This window comes from Melanerpes formicivorus, unplaced genomic scaffold (genome assembly GCF_026170545.1).
Source record: "Melanerpes formicivorus ecotype bairdi unplaced genomic scaffold, bMelFor1.0.p_v2 SCAF_1, whole genome shotgun sequence".
In the NCBI taxonomy this organism is placed as follows: Eukaryota; Metazoa; Chordata; class Aves; order Piciformes; family Picidae; genus Melanerpes; species Melanerpes formicivorus.
The window spans coordinates 58,448,114-58,468,030 of NW_027142353.1; the positions used below are offsets into that span (position 1 = coordinate 58,448,114).

General features: G+C 42.3%; 1 protein-coding gene across 1 annotated transcript in view; it reads right to left on the reverse strand.

The window, feature by feature from the left end:
- Positions 1-4,970: 4,970 nt before the first annotated feature.
- Positions 4,971-19,917, reverse strand: part of CUL5 (cullin 5) — a 38,194-nt gene continuing 23,247 nt past the window's right edge. Inside the window, exons 11-19 of the mRNA XM_068144755.1 lie at positions 18,931-18,995; positions 16,244-16,376; positions 14,983-15,114; positions 14,240-14,363; positions 12,852-13,027; positions 12,572-12,733; positions 11,755-11,873; positions 10,327-10,450; positions 4,971-8,750 (exon numbers count right to left, since the gene is read on the reverse strand). Coding sequence (XP_068000856.1) covers positions 8,556-8,750; positions 10,327-10,450; positions 11,755-11,873; positions 12,572-12,733; positions 12,852-13,027; positions 14,240-14,363; positions 14,983-15,114; positions 16,244-16,376; positions 18,931-18,995 — 1,230 coding nt within the window. The 3' untranslated portion in view covers positions 4,971-8,555. The remainder of the gene's footprint in view (positions 8,751-10,326; positions 10,451-11,754; positions 11,874-12,571; positions 12,734-12,851; positions 13,028-14,239; positions 14,364-14,982; positions 15,115-16,243; positions 16,377-18,930; positions 18,996-19,917) is intronic.

Below are 19,917 nucleotides of genomic sequence, written 5' to 3' on the forward strand. Positions count from 1 at the left end.
GCACCTCTCATTCCCTTCAGACCACGAACAGGAACAAATGCCAAGAAGCATGCTTTGGATACAGCATCTGGAAAAGCAAGAGTATCTCAACAGCTTGTTACCATCCATTTGCTATCTTGACTGATTTTGTTGTTATTTCCTCTTCACATTGTAAAAGTAAGTCATCAAAACTGTTTGGGATCGTCTTCTGTTCTGCATCTCTTTCATTTCACTTTAAGAGAAGATTTCATTTTTTCCCTTTCTGTCTCCCCTCAAAAGTAAAACAATTCTTCCTTTCCATATATTCTCCAGACATGCAGTAAGAGGATGATTAGAACTGGTAGGGATGAAGGAAGTATTTGTACTGTTTTGCATCCTTGACTATGAATAGCTGATGTCCCGAGCGTTTCACCAATCTAGTCCAGACCTTTGATTTAGAGCTGAAGTTTCCAACTAGAAACCCAAGATAACAGGAACTGACAAATACTGACTCAGGAAGAACTTCAGATTTTACCCTGAATACATGTATGTATCATACAGGAAATACATCCAACTTGGTTGGATGAGGATATGTTTTAGAAATGAGTAATGCCAAAAGCATATAGAGCAAAAACCAGAATGGAACAAACCAAAACAAGCAAAAAAGGAATGCTCTTGTTTAACTATGCCTCTACTCCTACAGTATGCTGCCCTTTCTCTGGGGTAGAGCCTGCTAATGCACCAGGACTAACATTTGTGTCATCCCAGTCAGAAAGGCACTTGGACTCCCAGACATATTGGTAAACATGCCCTTTATTGGAGCTCACACAAAGAGGAAAAAGGGGACAGTAAAGATTATCCTACCTCCCTTCAGGTGCTGGGAACCCAGAGCTGAGCAACATCAGACACACCTCTAGCCAGGGCATGGCTGGTGGTGCAGATCCCATTCATGAAGGTTCCCCAGGATTTTCTCCTTTAGAGGTCTTGTAGGATCTTCTGAGAAAAAAACCAACACAATTCTGGTCATAAATTTCTTCTGTCCAAAGGATATCCAGAAAGAACATGCTGATTTGCTCTGAGATGAACAAAACATGCAGGTGGTGTAACTGCCAGTGCCAGAAGGAAACTCCTGTGTGTTCCTTTGTTACAATTAGGTGACCAAGTAGTTTGTTGTCCTAGGACAGATGCAGATTAGGACAGGCCAGAAGGTCAAGCTTCTCCTGTGCCATAGGAGGCCACAGGCTGTGCAATCACATAATAGCTGTAGAAGGCTATGCCTTCTCAGGTTAACTGGAATGTAGGTCATTAAGTTCTTGGTATAAAATGGTCTTCTGGTTAGGACACAGCTAAAATATGGCTGTTGCAATGTATAGAGCAATCACATCTCTGGCCTACAAGGTAAGCAAGGTCAGTTGATCATTTACCAGTTTTCAGCAAAGTACTGACTCCATGGGAATTTAGAGCTACAACATAGGACTACAATGAAATAATTGTTCTACAATTTCAAGTCTCCAACAAGGTAACATTAAATGAAATAACATTAGTTTAAAAGTGATCTGGAACTGTGTAAGAACTCCAGTGCATAAGTGAGGAAAAAATAAACATCCCTTCCCTGGAGTTAATAGATGTATTTCAGGACAAAAATCCCCCACTGAAGTATCAACATGATGCAGAAGGAATGCCTTTGGGTCAAACAAAACATCCACTGCCCCTGTAATTACCTTCTGCATGAATGCCCTGGGCTTATGGTGCAGTCCTTTTCCCAGCAGTTTGGGCTGCACCTTCCCCCACAGCTATTATTTACACCCTCCCTATCCTAAAGGTATGCCAGTGGCAGGATGCCCTCCCCAGCCACCTCCTAGCCCTAGCCGATTTGCCCTGCAGGAGCAAGCTGGAGCAGGAGGAAACCCTTTTGCCAGTGGTATCTGGGTCCTCCCCCATGAAGCAGCATTCAGGAGCTGCTTGCACGTCTCTGTGAGACAGCAGGCACCGACAAGGGTGCTCCCTACATTGTGTATGTTTGGTCCCGGACCAGTGATCTTCATACATCTTCCCTCCTGAATCTACTGCTGCCTCTAATAAGTTAGTTACATTTCGCCTTCCCTCCTGCCCTCCACTTTTCCCCTCTTCAACTCTTTTCTTCTGGGAAGGCTCTAAGACTTTCATATTTAGCAGATTCAGGAGTTCAACAGGGACTATAGGAGAGGAGCACTGCCTATGGTGACTATTTGAGGCTGAGCAGAAGAACCAGTGCACTTTCTCTGGACTTCCCCAGCATCTACCTTCACCATTTAGTGATAGAGTATATACTTATCTATTACCCATGAAATTGTCTAGTCCTTTTTGAACCTGCTGATACCTCTTCCTAGAAAACTCTCCCCAGCATGCCCTGCCAACAAGTCCTCCTTTAGTGTTTTAAACCAATCTTCTATCAAGTAGCCCCAGTGTTGATGTTCTTGTAAAGCTTGCTCACATCTACGTTTGAATTCTCCTCTCCCAGCTGAAGCTCCAGCTTCCCTAGCTCCTTGGCAATTTGGTTTCCTTCTCACATTTTGGTGTGGAATCTAGCCAAAAGCTGCTGGCAACCTATCAGTCCCCTGCCACAGAAGGTGGCTTTTAGAACTGTGTGACACACTTTGGCCAACAGTTCCCTTTGACACCTCCATTCCTTCAGAAGTGATGACTGAATTTCATCTGGGGCTTACTGACATGTACCACACCTGTTTGGTGCTATAAGCCCAGCATTTACCACAGCCTGAGGCAAGCTGCAATTGCCTGCTACAAAAAAAGAAAACCAAAAAAACCCAAACCAGGGGTGTGTGGTAATTTCCTTAATGCCTTCAGTAGTAGAAATCAACAACTGCAGTAGATGGCAAATCCCAAGCTGTACTTACTAGTATTAGACTGTGGTCTTAAAACCAAGAAGAAAACCATGCTGCATTCCCTTCTCAAGTTCTTTCAGCATCTCTTCTCACCCAAGATCAATTGTACTATAGTAGTTTCCAAGTCACTGATTTTCACTGCTGTCTTTTAAACACAGGCATGCTGCGCTGGTGTTTCTTCGCTTGGGAGATGAGATTTGCTTTGATTGTGCCCCAGATCAGTAGACTGAAGCAGCAGGTCCCAGCTGTTCTTTTACAGCTCTTTTCAGATCACATACAGGACTTGGAGCATAGGATCCAGCTGAAGTCACATATCAAATCTCCCATCACTAGAATGCAGGTGAAATGCAGGCATCACACCAACACCTAGAGAGAGATTCACAAGTCCTACAAGGAGCAGCTGAGGAAAATGGTGTTTAGTCTGAAAAGGAGTCTGAGGGGAGGCCTCATCACTATGACTACCTGAAAGGAGGTTGTAGCAAGGGGAGGATCAGTATCTTTACCCAAGTAACAAACAATAGCATGAGAGCAAATGCCCTCAACTGGCACCAGGGGATGTGGGTTGGACATTAAGAAAGATTCTTCACCAAAAGGGTTGTCAAGCATTGGAACAGGCTGCCCATAGAAGTGGTGGAGTCACCAACCCTAGAGAGATTTAAACAATATGTAGATGTGGTGCTGAGGGACATGGCTTAGTGGTGGACTTGTCAGTGTTAAGATTCACGATTAAACTCAATTGTTAAGGACTAAACAATTCTAAGATTCTATGTGCACGCATAAAGAAAGCCAACTTCTTAGTTTATCATGTTTAGGTCAATGATTCTACCTAAACTGTGATCAATTCACACTGGTAGGAGTTGATTAATCTCAGCAGCTCCTGTGATATATGGCTTATTTCTAGAGAACAACTCCACCTGTGAAACCATTGTTGTGAGAGACCACACACAGCCCTAACAGAAAAAGTGTTTGGAAATACTGGCAGCCTGCTATCAAAGTCCTGCCTACAAGAACTGCCAGTTTGCAAACTGCCATGAACACTTGAATAGTCACTCAAGAATAGGTATTCCATACAAATAGTTTCTACCTTTGCATGTAACAGAAAGCACAAAACGCTGATGTCAGCTGGTGCACTTCAAAGAATAAAGGAGTTGAAATGTAGAAAGAGATTCACATCAAAAGGCAAGGACAATCAGAGAAGAAAAGGATTTGCCTTAAAAGCTCTCCTGCAGTCCATCCATTGTCCTCACATCATTGTTTACTGCAGGACCAGGTACCTGAGGGTCCCAACAATCTGGTGACACCAGCAATTTTCAGTGACGCTCATTGTAAGCAATTCTGGAGACAAAAACCAAACAAAGCATTCAGCAATCTGAATATAGCTCAGTAAGTTACACAGAGACATAGCCCTTTTAAACATGTCATAAACAAATTGGGCACCTCCAGCTACATTTGTCAGGGCAGGCTTTGATACAGTGAAGTGGAAAGACTACAGCTCCCATTTAAATAGAATTGAGAAGACTAAATAGCTCTACATAGAATACACCAGGTTGGAAGAGACCTTCAAGATCTTCGTGTCCAACCCATCAACCAATCCAACCCACCTAAACAACTAAACCATGGCACCAAGCACCCCATCAAGTCTCCTCCTGAACATCTCCAATGATGGTGACTCCACCACCTCCCCGGGCAGCCCATTCCAATGGGCAATCACTCTCTCTGTACAGAACTTCTTCCTAACATCCAACCTAAACCTCCCCTGGTGCAGCCTGAGACTGTGTTCTCTTGTTCTGGTGCTGGCTGCCTGGGAGAAGAGACCAACATCCGCCTGTCTACAACCTCCCTTCAGGTAGTTGTAGACAGCAATAAGGTCACCCCTGAGTCTCCTCTTCTCCAGGCTAAGCAATCCCAGCTCCCTCAGTCTTTCTCATAGGGCTTGTGTTCCAGACCCCTCACCAACTTCAACATCACACCTTAAGTAACTGAAAACCAAATCATACAAAGGAAAGAACTGGAAGCCTTTCTCTTCGAATCAGGCACATGTTACAGCGGCATTTGTCAGGACCAGTGCCCAAATCCACCTTAAAAATTGTTGCAGGGGAAGAGACGTGGAAAAATACCTCGCTGAAGGAGTCCTTCTTTTATATTAGGTTTTTATTTCGCCAAGAAAATAAATTATACAACTTAAAAAATAAAAATTCAAAAAAATTAAGCAGTACATCAAAATAGTTCAGCTGGACTGCCATACAGAAACTACCACCATTCCAAAAATTGTACAGCATTGTCATCTCGGTAGTGGCACACATTCAAGATTGCAAATACCACACGCAGAGAGATATTACAACTCGGGAACTCAAAGTTTGCTCGACGCTCCAGACCTACAGATAAGCGTACGCGACAGGAAAGCTTTCCTCTGTTGTTCATTTCACAAACGTGACCTCCCAGAATTACAAAGAGAGCATCCCAGTCGTTTCAGATGAAAAATAGAAAAGAGTTTCAGATAGCAAATCTTTCTGTAAAACTATCAAAGCTTTTTGCCAATTGTGGTTCGAAAGGTCTGCGCTCGACAGGACAGTGGCACCCCGACGCACGTCGATGCTAACGGGTGGACATTCAAGAACACTTGTGTTCAGAAAGGTGAAAATGAGAAAAGTCACGTTGGCTTTGTTTGGAAATGTCTTTGCACTACAGTCATAAATGAAAGAGAGATGACTGAAAATAGAAGCTAGGGACACCAACTGTGGAAAGAGGAAAATGGAAGACTTCAGAATTGAAACCGAGATCGTCATCAAGTTGTTGGGACAGAGAAAGATTTAACAGTATTTCTTAATCAAACCCCCTAAGAGTGACTGCCCCCCCGCCCCCCATTCTGCACCAGGTTTCATTCCATAGCTATTCACCGTGGCAGTGTGTGTGGCAACGTGTTTTTCAGATGCAGCACCTCTTTAAGCTAGGTCTTTGGACATACATATTCATAGCTAAAAACTGCAGCCTTAAAAGTGCGTTGTTGCCATATTGCAAGTGAAGAATAGTTCATTTCCATTCAGATCTGAACTCTACCCTCCCCAAAAGAACAGTTTACCCCAGGTATCTTCCTGTGCCCCAGGTGATCCTAGTTTTAAGTGCATACTGGTGAAAGTAACCTGATGAAGGATGCTAAATTGATTCTGCATCTGTAACAAATTTGCTGGTGTGAGTCTCAGATTTAATAAAAAACCCAACATCCATTTCCAGTATAGATTTAAAGAAAAATGACCATGTCATAGGCACATTACCCATTCCATTTCTGCATCCCAAGTCTTCAGAAATACATAGATAACATTTAGATTGTATTATTTTATGTTGACTGGTTGAGGGAACATGTAGCTCCTTAGCTTTTAGCAACCTGTTGCTTTCTGCATACGCTCCTGCTTGCTAACAGCTGTAGCTGAGATGCAGTCTCTTACACTCCTCTCTCTGAAGTCTAAACAAATGGCTTCAAAACCTGCATTACCCCCTTGGCAGCTGTTTCTGTGTGACAATTTCATACCTGCTCTTCTCTGGTATGGGCTCAAAGTTTTTATGTTTAAAGGCGTGCTCAGACTGCCATTTTCCCCCCAGTTATCCCAAGCGAGCATTTATTACTTTTAAGTTACAAAGACTGAAAGTCTTGCAGCACAAAGTTTTTTATTAGATTTTCGTTTTCTGATGTTGAAATAGTTTTACCAGTTACCTACACAGAGCACCACTTGCTTTTGATTCTGAATTGCAACATCACAGGGCCAACAGAAAAGATGCAATATTTTTGAAACAGCATCTACTTTTGAGTATCAATAAAAGCATGTAACATAAGCTGTGAGACTTCAATCAATGGTAATTGGCCAGGTCTTGATTTCTCTCCATCTCTTGGTACAAAACCCTCACTACCAAAATCCTCTGAAACAGATGCCCATGTACACACTGTCCTCAGGCAGTCACATTGGCATTTACATGAGTGTAGAGCATGCAGCCTGCTGAAGGGTGCAAACAGCCATTCTCATCAGAGTTTGCTTTTAAACCACTCCTACTGTATACTCTACTGCAACCATGTGAAAGCAAAACTCTTCTTACTTACTTGAAGGTTTTCCTTTTTCACTAAAGCCTCCTCTTCCACCTTTCAATCATCAAAGATGATGAGACTCTCAGATGCTGAACTTGAACTGGTTAATTAAAAAACTGTGCACACCTGTGATTTATAGAATAGTATTCACACAGAACTGCATAAAGCTCAACTTACCTTTCGTCCCAAGACAGGCACTCTGCTCGTGATTCACATTATCAGTCCAGTACATTCTGGGAACATTTCAGAGTAGCAGAGAGGCAGGCAGTGCCAAACAACTACTTCAGATGATTGAAAATAGAAGAGGTATAATTAAAAAGCTAAAACTCCTGATGTGTATTTGGCACTCTCTCTGCATTTACCAAACAAGGTATTTTTCCTTAGCTTTTTCCCATTTCTGTCAAAACTGTATTCCCCTGCCAGTTTCAAAATAAAAAAGAGAGGGTTTGTTTCTCATACAAAGATGCTGAATTCTAAACAAACCAGTTCAATTGCATTAACCTTGTATGCAGATATAAAGTTACCAGTGAGAAATTAGTACAAGGATCTTCAAGTGTTATTTTCCTTCTGGGGGCAGCTGTACATTACATACTCTTTAATGCATTCAGATGTACGTAGTCAAAGACTTAAATATCTGGAATACAAATATTAAATGTACATGAAAATACACTTAATATTTCTGTTTAGTATAACGGACCCACCCGTGAAAACTGGTTTTAGAGTGAGGTGTAATTAAAGAGAGCTCTACCTTCTCAAAAAGGATTGTAGCAAATCATCCATCCAAATAAGGTAACAATGAATGTAGATCCACTTGTTTACAGCAAACAAATTTAAAACCAATGATCCCTTGCTTAAGGAAAAATATCACCCATGACTTGGAATTGTTTGTGTGTTACTTACGTGTCCATTACTAAAATCCAGTTACTAGACTGAAGCACTGCTCTAGCCAACAGGTTTCAACAGTAACAAATACCTATCAGTTGTGAGGCGTGTGTTTGTGTCTCTCAATGTTATTACACAAAAAGGATCAAAAGGACAGTACATTACTCTGCTGATCCAAAACACAAAAGTGAAAGTGCTACTTCTAGTCCTAATTGCATTAAAAAAAAAACAAACCAAGAACAAAAACAAACAAGAAACCAAAAAAATCCCAACCCAACCAAAAATCCAAACCAACAAAAGAACCCCAAACACAAACAAAAAACCCCAACCCAAACCAAAAAAACCCCAAAACAACATCCCAAACAAACCAACCCCAAACAAAACTAATAGCAGTTCCTCAGTGCATGAATATTTGAGTATTTTTTTTTTTCCTTGTGCAAGTACTGGTCATCTAAAAACCCAAACCTGTGTTCTTCCTGGTGGGTATAAATCAAATCTACTTTAAAAAGTTCACAATGGGCTCTTCATGAATGCAAGTTTCCCACAAAACAGCATGCTGTTAAAAGTGTGCAACATGAAGGGAATGCCATCATGCTAGCTGAATGAGATTGGCAAAATATAGACCTCTGTAAGGTAAGGCAGGGATTTTTAATACGTAACGAAAAGTCAAAACAAGTCCTCCTGCAGCACAAACTGTTGCAGCTGTCCGTCCAAGCACCCCTCCATTCACCTTCTCAGCATCCTGCAGAGTCCGCAAATTATGCCATGTAGATGAAGGTGTTGATATCCGACTCATCTCTTCTGATATATTTGTGCTCTATAAGCCATTCAATTTGCTCTTTTATCATTTTCTTCTGTGGCAAGAACATGTTTTTTAATATTTCTACCAGTTCAGTCTGCAGCTGGGCATTAGTAATTTTCTTCCGCATTTTCATTATTTGGATGATAGCCTCCTGGTGGGGACAAGAGGGGAAAAAGACAAGTGATTTCTTTCAAGGCCTGGGTGAAGTGACAAAGGGAACAAAGCATTGTGGTAAGGCAAGGGAGCAAGGAAATCTGCATTTTTCCTTCAAAATCAGATATATGCTGCATTTCTTAGGCTAAGTAGATAACCAAACTGCTTTTGTAAAGAAGCTGATGAAGGAAAAGAACAAAATGCTGTTGAAATGCAAGAGATAAAAGACAAGTCCAGCCACAGGAGAATCTGGAGGGAAATCTTATACCTAGAACATCAATTGCTCAGTGAAACATAGTGCTCATTCACTCCCTGAGCAGAAATTGATGTTTCTAGGGTGACTTGTGATATAGAATAGAATAGACCAGACCAAACCAAACCAGACCAGGTTGGAAGAGACCTTCAAGATCATCGTGTCTCCACCCTATCATCCAACACCACCCAACCAACTAAACCATGCAACCAAGCACCCTGTCAAGTCTCCTCCTGAACACTTCCAGTGATGGTGACTCCACCACCTCCTCGGGCAGCCCATTCCAAAGGACAATCACTCTCTCTGTGTAAAACTTCCTCCTAACCTCCAGCCTAAACCTCCCCTGGCACAGCCTGAGGCTGTGTCCTCTTGTTCTGGTACTGGTTGCCTGGGAGAAGAGATCAACCTCTGCCTGTTTACGACCTCCCTTCAGGTAGTTGTAGAGAGCAATAAGGTCACCCCTGAGTCTCCTCTTCTCCAGGCTAAGCAACCCCAGCTCCCTCAGCCTCTCCTCATAGGGCTTGTGTTCCAAGCCCTCACCAACACCTCATGAAATGCAAACAGTCTGAAACTGAACTCACAATGAGTTCTCATTTCATAAATAAAGTCATGTAGGGATTGTTCTGGAAGTATAGCCAGGAAGTGAAGTCAGGAGGTGTAACTAAAATGCACCTGGTGTGGAATCTAATCTGATTGCCAGAACAGACCTGCCATTTGAAGGCAAGATGGGGTTTTTTGAGACTCCATCATGGGTAATGGTCTCTGATGCCCCTGCATTGAGGTCTTTTGTTTTTTTTTTAAGAATTGTCAGCTCAAAAGGTGCTCATGAGCACCTGACCCAAGAACAGCCAACCACAAAGCGGAAGCTGCAGTCTATACATCTTAAGATGTAGGGTATAAACTTCCCCTCTAAAGAGAAGGCCTCTCAAAAAGTCATACTGCTATTCCTACACACCCTGATCCCATCTCAGAAATTACTCTCTTCATACAGAGCAAAGAAATCTCAAGATCAACAGTGGTGCTTGTTCACGTTGGTGACTCAAGTCAGTCAACTTTACCATCTGCTGCCACCCCCACTTATCTGTTTTGTCCTCTTGAAAACTGATGATCTGGTATAACAGAACAGAATGCTGATGGCTACAAGCTCACAAACACACAGGCAAAATTCACAAGTGCTCTAAGACAAATAGCAAAAGTAAGTTCCCGGGGGATTCAAAAGCATCCACTTCATACATCAACATGCCAATGTGGACAGCATGCAGTACTGGTAAGACAACAACAGAAACAGGGTAGTTTTCTATTCCTCTGGCAGTTTACTTGCCTGGGTTCGTAATATTCTTAGCTGGACTATTCCTTCATTTTCTTCTTCCCGCATTCTCTCTGTAGTAAGTTGCAATCGACCAATCAAATTAATCTTGCCCCTTTTCTGAACTTTAGCATTTTTTCTGAAAAAGTTGCATTGTGTGAAAAACAAGCAAAAAATACACTTTCAATTAAGGAATTCCTGTTAAACTTCAAGTACAGCAGCAAGGAGTGCCATCCCATATCAGACATTCTAGGCTATCCGCACTGCAGCAGGGAGATAGCTGGCATACAGTTCAAAACCCACTGCAGAATGTCTCTGCACAATAAACCCCAACATGCTAGCATTACAGAAAATCCATCAGCTGAAGCTGACAGTGTCCAAAGTTGAAGTTACCAGTGTTATTTAAAGAGTAACAGTTCAGAGAAACTGTTTCACTCTAATGATATAAAACCGGGGTTCTTTGGAGGAACTGCTTACAGGAGAGTGCAGGAAATCAGACTAGTTAATAGTCTATGAAAAGAACCTCCTATCAGAACAACAAAAGATGACAAAACCCAAGTATTGTAACAAAGAAAGCTGATGGCATTCATCAGTGGTAACCCACAAAATTTCTGTACAGCCTGTCTCCTATGTCACGCCCTCCCATCACTTCCTGCAGCACACGATCCTGATGACAGGAACAAACGTCATGGCTCTGGGCAAGAAACTAAGCCCCAGGACCTGTCACCCCTCTCTCTCCACAGATCAAGACATCCAGCTGCTACTGTGAATGAGGCCTGAAATCTGAGGTTGCTAGCAAGGAATCAGTTCTACTTTCCAATCATAGCCATTGATTACAGAGAGGCAAAATCCAAAGTAAAATGTGCTGAGTGTGGTTTGTACCATTTAGACAGTCTCTTTTTACACCATCTTAGGCTCTGAAGGATATTAAAGCACCAGTAAAAAAGCACTGCAATTCCCAGTGAAATAAAGACACTCCTCTCCAGTGAAAGCCACACCAAAGGGTCCAGCTTCTGACAGCATACTGTATCATTAAGCAGTTTTACTTCCTTTTTTAACGTATCACTGAAACTGTGTGTAGTGATCAGTACAACTCTAGTGCTCTGCTTACATACTCTTCCTCCTGCATGAAACTTCATGGGCTCATTTGTAATAGGAAGATAGCAAAACCTCCAGTTTTGCACCTCATGCCTAGGTATTAAAAAAAATCAATTTCACAGAACTCAGAATCATAGAAACATTCATCTGAAGTGACTGTTGGATGTCATCAAATCCAAGCACCTTCTTGAAACATGGCTATCGCCAAAACTAAGTGAGGATAGGGCAGCAAAGCATGTGTCTTAGCTATTCTTGAAAACTTTCCAGAATGAGGGTTAGCTTAAAGTGAATTCCTTTAGTTAGAAAATAGCACATTGTTATTTTACTTTTCAAACATCATCTTACATTAAACTGAACTCCTGGTTCACGGAGAAGAGGGTTCCTTCTGTAAAGTCTTTGGGTGAATTGACTTGAGGTTCATACAATAAAACCTGACGTTTCAGCTTTGGAAATGCTACAAGAGACTACAGAGAAAAGGGAGGGGGGGTTGGGGAAAGAATGAAAATAAAACACCAGACTTTCTAAATGGAAACAATCACTTTTTAAGAACATAGGTCACTGCTGTGCAGACTGTAGTAAGAGAACCATGTAGCCTTGTTTGGAGCTGCTAGAGAGCAACGCAAAGACACTATTAAAACCAGAGTGGGGACAGAGTTTACCAAATTTCCTTCTGAAATGGGTTAGTGGAAGTAAGTAAAATCATACAAGAAAGTAAAACACATGAACTCATGGCTACAGAATTGGTGTCAAATCTGATTTATGTGTTTTCTCTCTATTCTTGAGCTAAATAATTAAAAACCTGACAAACACTGAAGTTGTTTTTAAGCAACATATAAGCCACTGATTTCCTAGAATCTGATCAGTCCCACTACACAAACCACAATCAAACTGTGTGCTTTAGGCAGTATAGGGTCAGAAGTACCTTGCTGCTTCCAAAAGTTTACCTTAGTTAATATTGGGTAGAGAGAATGTGTTAATGTAAAGGCTGTGTGTGCTCAGCAGTAGTGCAAGGAGTCAGCATTACAACTGATTCACGAGCAAGCAATGCACTCACGTTTCAAAGTGTTTTCAGTGTTACCTGACAGCTCTTTAAAAACACTAATCCAGTATTTCTGAGTAAAAAACATTAGGAAGAAATCTGTTTCAAGAGAAAGGGAAATACCCATAAAGTCCTCCTAAGTTCTGCATCAGGGAGTTCAGTTGCCAGTTTAAGATTTTCAAAGCTGATCTTCTCTCTGGGTCTTTGGTTCCATGCAAAAAGCACAGCTAGCTGAAATGTTGTTACCTCCAAGTCATACTGGCCAACCTCATTCTTAAATGTTATCTGTGAACAGAATGACAAGTGTCCTTATGAGCCTTTCTAGATCACAAGCATTCCTACTATTACAAATACACAGAAAGCACAGCCATTGAGACTGACACACTGAAAACCACACACTTACAATTCCATTGGACATGAGGTGGTGCCAGTGCAGTTTTCTACCACTGTGATTCTTTTTATAGAATTCTTCAACTTCTGGGATGAGATCTTCTAATTCAGTGGGCAGGGAGACAAACACCTTCTCCGAGCTTCGGGACCAGGCACCAGCATTTAATATTTTAATATTCACAGAGTCAGCTGTAAGACAATATGGGATTCTATGAATCTCCAAGATAAAAGGGAGTGGGTTTTTTTTTTACCCTGAATACAATTATGGCACACTGAATTTTCAGAAAGCAGCAGGGTGTCTACCTACTTAAACATTATGGTACTCCAATTTATGCACCACTGGCTTTCTGCCAGTAAGACTGACTGAAATCTCCAAGGTTTTTTCAGCTTGCCTCTGCAGAGCTCCTTAAGCCCTGATGCAGCTTTATAGCTGATGCTTGTAAGCACTACTCAAGGGTTTTCAGCTGCAGCAGGTCCAAAACTGCATGTTCCTAAGCCTCTCTCATCAGTGAAACTGAACCTCAGAAATCTGATTTAAGCTCTCCATAGCATGCATCCAGCTCTCCTGCTGGCAGATAAAGGGGGAGCACAGCATGAAGCACTCAAGAGGAATGATGAAGGCACAGAAGCAGCAGGTAGTTCAGGCTTTCACCTGGTTAATACTGATTCAAGCCCCTGCTTGCAATCTGTAAGAAGGACATCAAAACACTTGAACGTGTCCAGAGAAGGGCAACAAGGCTGGGGAGAGGCCTTGAGCACAAGCCCTATGAGGAGAGGCTGAGGGAGCTGGGATTGTTTAGCCTGGAGAAGAGAAGGCTCAGGGGAGACCTCATTGCCTTCTACAACTACCTGAAAGGTGGTTGTAGCCAGGAAGGGTTGGTCTCTTCTCCCAGGCAACCAGCACCAGAACAAGGGGACACAGTCTCAAGCTGCGCCAGGGGAAGTTTAGGCTTGAGGTGAGGAGGAAGTTCTTCACCGAGCGAGTCATTGTCATTGGAACGGGCTGCCCAGGGAGGTGGTGGAGTCACTGTCCCTGGAGGTGTTCAAGAGGAGATTGGACGTGGCACTTGGTGCCATGGTCTAGTCAAGGGGTCTGTGTTTATAGGTTGGATTCGATGATCCTCGAGGTCTCTTCCAACCTTAGTTATACTGTGACACTGAGTAGGGAGTTTGTATCTACAAGACTGCCCATAATGAAACCCCACAGTAACTTACAGAATGATGGAGCTCCAGTGTCAACTGTAAGAGAAAGCAGATTCTACAGACACTTCCAATCTAGCAGTTAACAATGCCCTGCAGACTATGTTCCATCTGCAGTTGATTTAATTTTTAACATGGGATTCAACAGAATTATTTTTCACAAATACAAACTAAACATAGCAAATCATTTGAGAACAATACCTGGTAAAGCAAGTTTATTATTCTTGTGCATTTCTTTGAAGGCCTGGTTCAAGTCTTCAGACACTTTGATATCTTGGAACATTCTAGCCAGCTTGTTCACATAGTCTGCTGGCATTCCCACTTCCTGTATAAACGAAGAGAACACTAAACTATGACACAGACAACTGTGATCAAAAAACTTGAGATTAAAAATAAGCAGCTCAAACAAATGAAGAGCACTGAAGTACAGAGATATTATCACTTTACAGTAACAGTTCATCTGCAATAAAATAGAAACGAGTCTTTTGCATGTGTCGCAGGGAGATAACCCTTAAGGGCCTACGTTCATTCTCTGCAAAGAAATCCAAGTGCTGAAGTACATTTGCACACAGTGAGGAATCAATGAATTCAGAAATTTGAAGGACTGTTTCAGGCATGCAAATAATATTCTAATCTATGTAAAACTTCCCAATTAGAAAGCATCTCACATTATTTACATCTCTTAAGGAGTACACTTCATTTTGCTCATTTGCATTTGGAATACATGAAGCTTCAAATAATCAGACATGAAACATTTCTACATCTATCACTACCATTACCACTGTTAGGATCAACATTTCTCTTACAAACGTGTGCAGTAAAACAGAAGGTGACCTCAGTGGCCTGCTATTTAAGACAGAACTCACCAAGAAAGCTAAGTTGAAGAGTGGAAATCAATGCCACAAGAGGCACAACCAAAGACAGACAGACATGCACCTACTTACTCTGAGCCATTCCACCATGTTTTCCTCAATTTCACTATCAGCTGATATATCTAATATCAGGCGTCTCGTTAGGTGAGCTTTGTGATACCGCATGAAAACGTCTTTATTCTGTACATATTTAAGTACCAAAAGCTGTCAAAAAAGGAGATTTTAATATATTTATTTACACTGTCAATCAGACAAGTCTTTGAATGCTGATCTAATGACACTGTAGACTATGAAGTATAAAGAATACTTGAAGCTGAGAGCAATTGAATAAATCCTGTCACAGGCATCAGCTATCAATCTTTCATACACTTTGCTTTTCTTCATTTGTCAACCATCATGAACCTTATCTTAAATCAGCAAAGGCATTGACATTGATATGTAAAACCTCCTGTAGTGCTTTCTAGACTAACATTAGTTACTGCAATACATTACAGTGCTAAAGGCATTTATTTAGCATATTGACTTTTGGAACAGACACAGAGACATAAAACACTGCATGATTTACAGGGTTTAAACACACACATTTGGTGATATAAACTCTGTCATTATACATCACCTAACTGTTTCTGTTTTTGAGCCAGCAGTGTGCCCAGGTGGCCAAGAAGGCCAATGGCACCCTGACCTGCATTAGGAATAGTGTGGCCAGCAGGAGCAGGGAAGTCATTGTGCCCCTGTACTCTGCATTGGTTAGGCCACACCTTGAGTACTGTGTCCAGTCCTGGACATTGAAACACTTGAACGTGTCCAGAGAAGGGCAACAAGGCTGGGGAGAGGCCTTGAGCACAAGCCCTATGAGGAGAGGCTGAGGGAGCTGGGATTGTTTAGCCTGGAGAAGAGGAGGCTCAGAGGTGACCTCACCACTCTCTACAACTACCTTAAAGGTGCTTGTAGCCAGGAAGGGGTTAGTCTCTTCTCCCAGGCAACCAGCACCAGAACAAGGGGACACAGTCTCAAGCTGTGCCAGGGGAAGTTTAGGCTTAAGGTGAGGAGAAAGTTCTTCACCGAGAGTAATTTGTCATTAGAATGGGCTGCCCAGGGAGGTGGTGGAGTCAATGTCCCTGGAGGTGTTCAAGAGGGGATTGGATGTGGCACTTGGGGCCATGGTCTAGTCATAAGGTCTGTGGTGATAGGTTGGACTCAATGATCTTTGAGGTCTCTTCCACCCTTAGTGATACTGTGATACTGTGAAGATCAAGGCCTCGACACACATCAGGAAACAAATCAAACAAATTCACTCTTCAGAATGATTGAGAAAGAGAAAATAAAAACATACCACTTCTTTAAGCTTTGCTTCAATTTCTTCAGAGGTTAGTTTTTTGCTTAGTGGTGTTTTTCTTAGCAACATGTCACAGTAATTAGCAAGAAGTTCCGGGCATTTGGATTCTGGCTGTGTTTTCAGTCCAACACTAAATAAAAGAACAACAATGTATCTTCAAACCGTATAGAATCCTGCTGTCCTGGAGTAGTCACACTGTTAACACCACAGACCACTCTTTCTTGGTCCCCTTGCCAAGGATTCATACCCTTGTTTAAGTAAAAGACAGGGATAGCTCTCTTTTCTTCTTGAAAGCATAAACACTAAAACATTTTCCAACAGCTTCTACAGCTTGATCATTCCAACTGCTTTTGATTTTAGAACTCTGACAATAAAGGAAGTTGAATCTAGTTTGAAACAACTGAACATTGCATGGCACCAAGTATTCCAGTAAAGCATTATCAAATGCTGCAGTGAAATGTTTCGCTCATCTTGTCAGTATGCACTAATGAGAATCTCAAGAACAGCCTCCTGCGCTGCATTTCACAGACTGCAAAACGCAACACAGCTATCCTGGAGTAACAGAATAAAGCTACTTTAACAGGTATAAACAGCATACTAACAGCTGGGAGATTTAAAGCAGATGACAGAGTTGAACAAGAAGATGCTACTACAGCAGACAGACTATGGTTCTTCAAAACACATGCAAGCACAAAGTCATGTTCTGAGTCTGTCTGAACTGGTGAATAAAACAGTCCCAAGGACTAATCTCTATTTCCAGAGTCAGATGGCACCAACTTGATTGCTACTCTCAAAGACCTAAAATAAAGGCAGTTAAGAGAAGCAGGTAGGAAGCTGTGGGGAAGTTCAGGAATCCAGTGTTCTCACTCATTCTCTCACCCACTCATCAACTTGCGTAGACAGTGCTAAAACTCTTAAGAAAACTTGTCCTTTGTAATTCATGAAGTAGGTTGCAAGCTAGTGCCTTCATTCCTCTTACAGACCATTTGGACTACAAATAGTCTTTTGTTTATTACATGACAAAACCCTTTAACCAGTGTGTTCCCAGGTATTTCTGAACAGGAGTCTTCAAGGCCCTGACAGCAATGAAAAATGACCAAATTACATATTCCTAGTCTGAATTTAATAGCACATGTTAAGGAGGGTAAGGCTTCATTCTACCTAAACCCAGCTGCATATGAAGACAACTTCAAAGAGCTTGAGAAAAAGAATGCTGAACAGAAGACCACTGTCATCATGGCAGCTCCTAAGAAATCCCTAGACAGGCTTAACTTCAAGACTGAAGTGCAGCTTGAATGAGGTATTGATTTGGATGCTCCCAGGGAAAAGGCAAACATCCACAGAGACCTCAAAATCTTCCACCTTGGCTACATCTATATGAAGTATATACAAAGGAGGGATCTAGTCTTTTGTTTTATGTTACCAGATGAACATTTTCACAAGCAAGGCTAACCCCTGTCCTGGCTTACCATTAGTCCAAAACCAGAATGCTGAGCAGGTATTACAACCATTCATCCCTAACTAGAAGTAACTAGAAAGAGAAACTAGCAGCCCAGCCACATTAAGTTTTCTTCTGCAGTAAATATGACTACAAACTATATATAAGCCATCCCAACCACCTAAATACATCCAGATTTTGACTCAAGTGGAACATCTCATATGAAATGTTAACAATCAATTAACTGACTGCTACTTTCTCTTGACTGACTTAAGAGTGGCCACTCTAAGCATGGCACTTCTTGAGTCACTGTTGCAGTTTGAGCTGGGTGCCCCCTGCTGTGTTTACTTCCTGTGTCCAGAAGTCCAGCCCAGAGTGGGGGGACACAGGAAATTAGGTATTTCCTACCATGATTCTTTGCGCCACTATAAGATCCAGTGCGGGGTCTGGCACTTCCTCTTTCTTCCTCCTCCATCAGCCAGTAACTGGGGGAGATGTCTCCTGGCTTTGGGCCATGGGGGGATGGACAGTCTCAGACCTGGCTAGCTGAGACTAGCCTAGCAGTGGTGGGGGGGAAGAAGGAGCCCTGGGTGTCTTGGGTACACCCTCAGGTGGGGATGGGATGTTCTTGGGTCTGTTTTGGATCTTTTTCTTTGTCACTGTGTTTCTGGCTTTCTGCAAACATTCACTGCTATTTAAACTTTCCATCCCTTTTGCAATCCGTTTGTCTGAGTTATTATCTTGCCAGTGGTGGGGAAGGGGGCTGCCTGAACCCAGCACAGTCACACAGGTCTGTTTATTCTACTGAAGTCTAATTCTGCACTGAAACAAAAATGTTAACAACCCAGACAGGTCCCACTCACAGATGGCACAAGAGGAGGTGGCAAACAGCTTGTGGATGGCTGGATACACCTTAATCACTCAGTTATCCCCATAAAGATTACTGCCTGTTTTCTCCAGGCCTTTTATTCAAGTTGTGGCAGTTTTGCAATTAATAACCCAGGGAGGTAGTATTAAATTCAGCTGGCAACTGGACTCATTACTATAAAAGAATGGCTCACCAATTACTACAAGTAAATTTGAGTTTATGCAGCATGCTATTTAACTGGTCCGTTGCCATGTGAAGGGTGTCTTACCAGAGAACACAAAGAACTTCTCAACAGTGTTACTTTTTAAAGAGCTATTTCAAAAGAGAAGCTCAATCTTTACCAACTTAAAGCAGCCTCACAAAGGTTAGAAGGCTTACCCCTTTTGCTTCAATGGCAATTCAAGTTTAAATATCGTAGCGTCATTCACCACTGCTTTGTACGCCTAGAAAACAGTAACAGATCATTATTTCCTCATTCAATTTGTCTTTATGATACAAGTCACAGAAGCTTTCTCTCTTTTTTACATTACTGTAACATGATATTAATCTGAGTATTTTTATTAGCCCACAGTTTGCAGATCCAAATTTTTTAACAGGAGTTCAAATTCTATGACTCAGTTTCTCCTGAACTGATATTCTGCACTGTCCTCTTTTCCATTAACATTCTACCTTCCTTTAAAAGCAAAAGGTTAGGAAAGGATTGCAGGTTGAAGTCATGAGAACATGCAAATACACAGTAAATTTTAAACACATTCATAGAATCAGACATTAAAGTGTTCAACACAAAGATCATGTCCTGATGTGCTTCATAACCATCCAGAGGGACCATCCAGAGGGACCTTGACAGGCTGGAGAGGTGGGCACAAGCCAACCTCATGAGGTTCAACAAGACCAAATGCAGGGTCCTGCATCTGGGTCGAGGCAATCCCAGGCACAAATACAAGCTGGGCAGTGACTAGCTGGAAAGCAGCCCTGAGGAGAGAGACTTGGGGGTGCTGGTGGACAAAAAGCTCAACATGAGCTCTCAGTGTGCACTTGCAGCCCGCAAAGCCAATCAGATCCTGGGCTGCATCAGGAGAAGTGTGGCCAGCAGGGCAAGGGAGGTGATCCTCCCCCTCTACTCAGCCCTGGTGAGACCCCACCTGGAGTACTGCATCCAGTTCTGGAGCCCCTATTACAAGAGGGATATGGACATGCTGGAACATGTCCAGAGAAGGGCCACAAGGATGATCAGAGGGCTGGAGCACCTCTCCTATGAGGACAGACTGAGGGAGTTGGGGCTGTTCAGTCTGCAGAAGAGAAGGCTCCGAGGTGACCTAATTGTGGCCTTCCAGTATCTGAAGGGGGCCTACAGGAAGGCTGGGG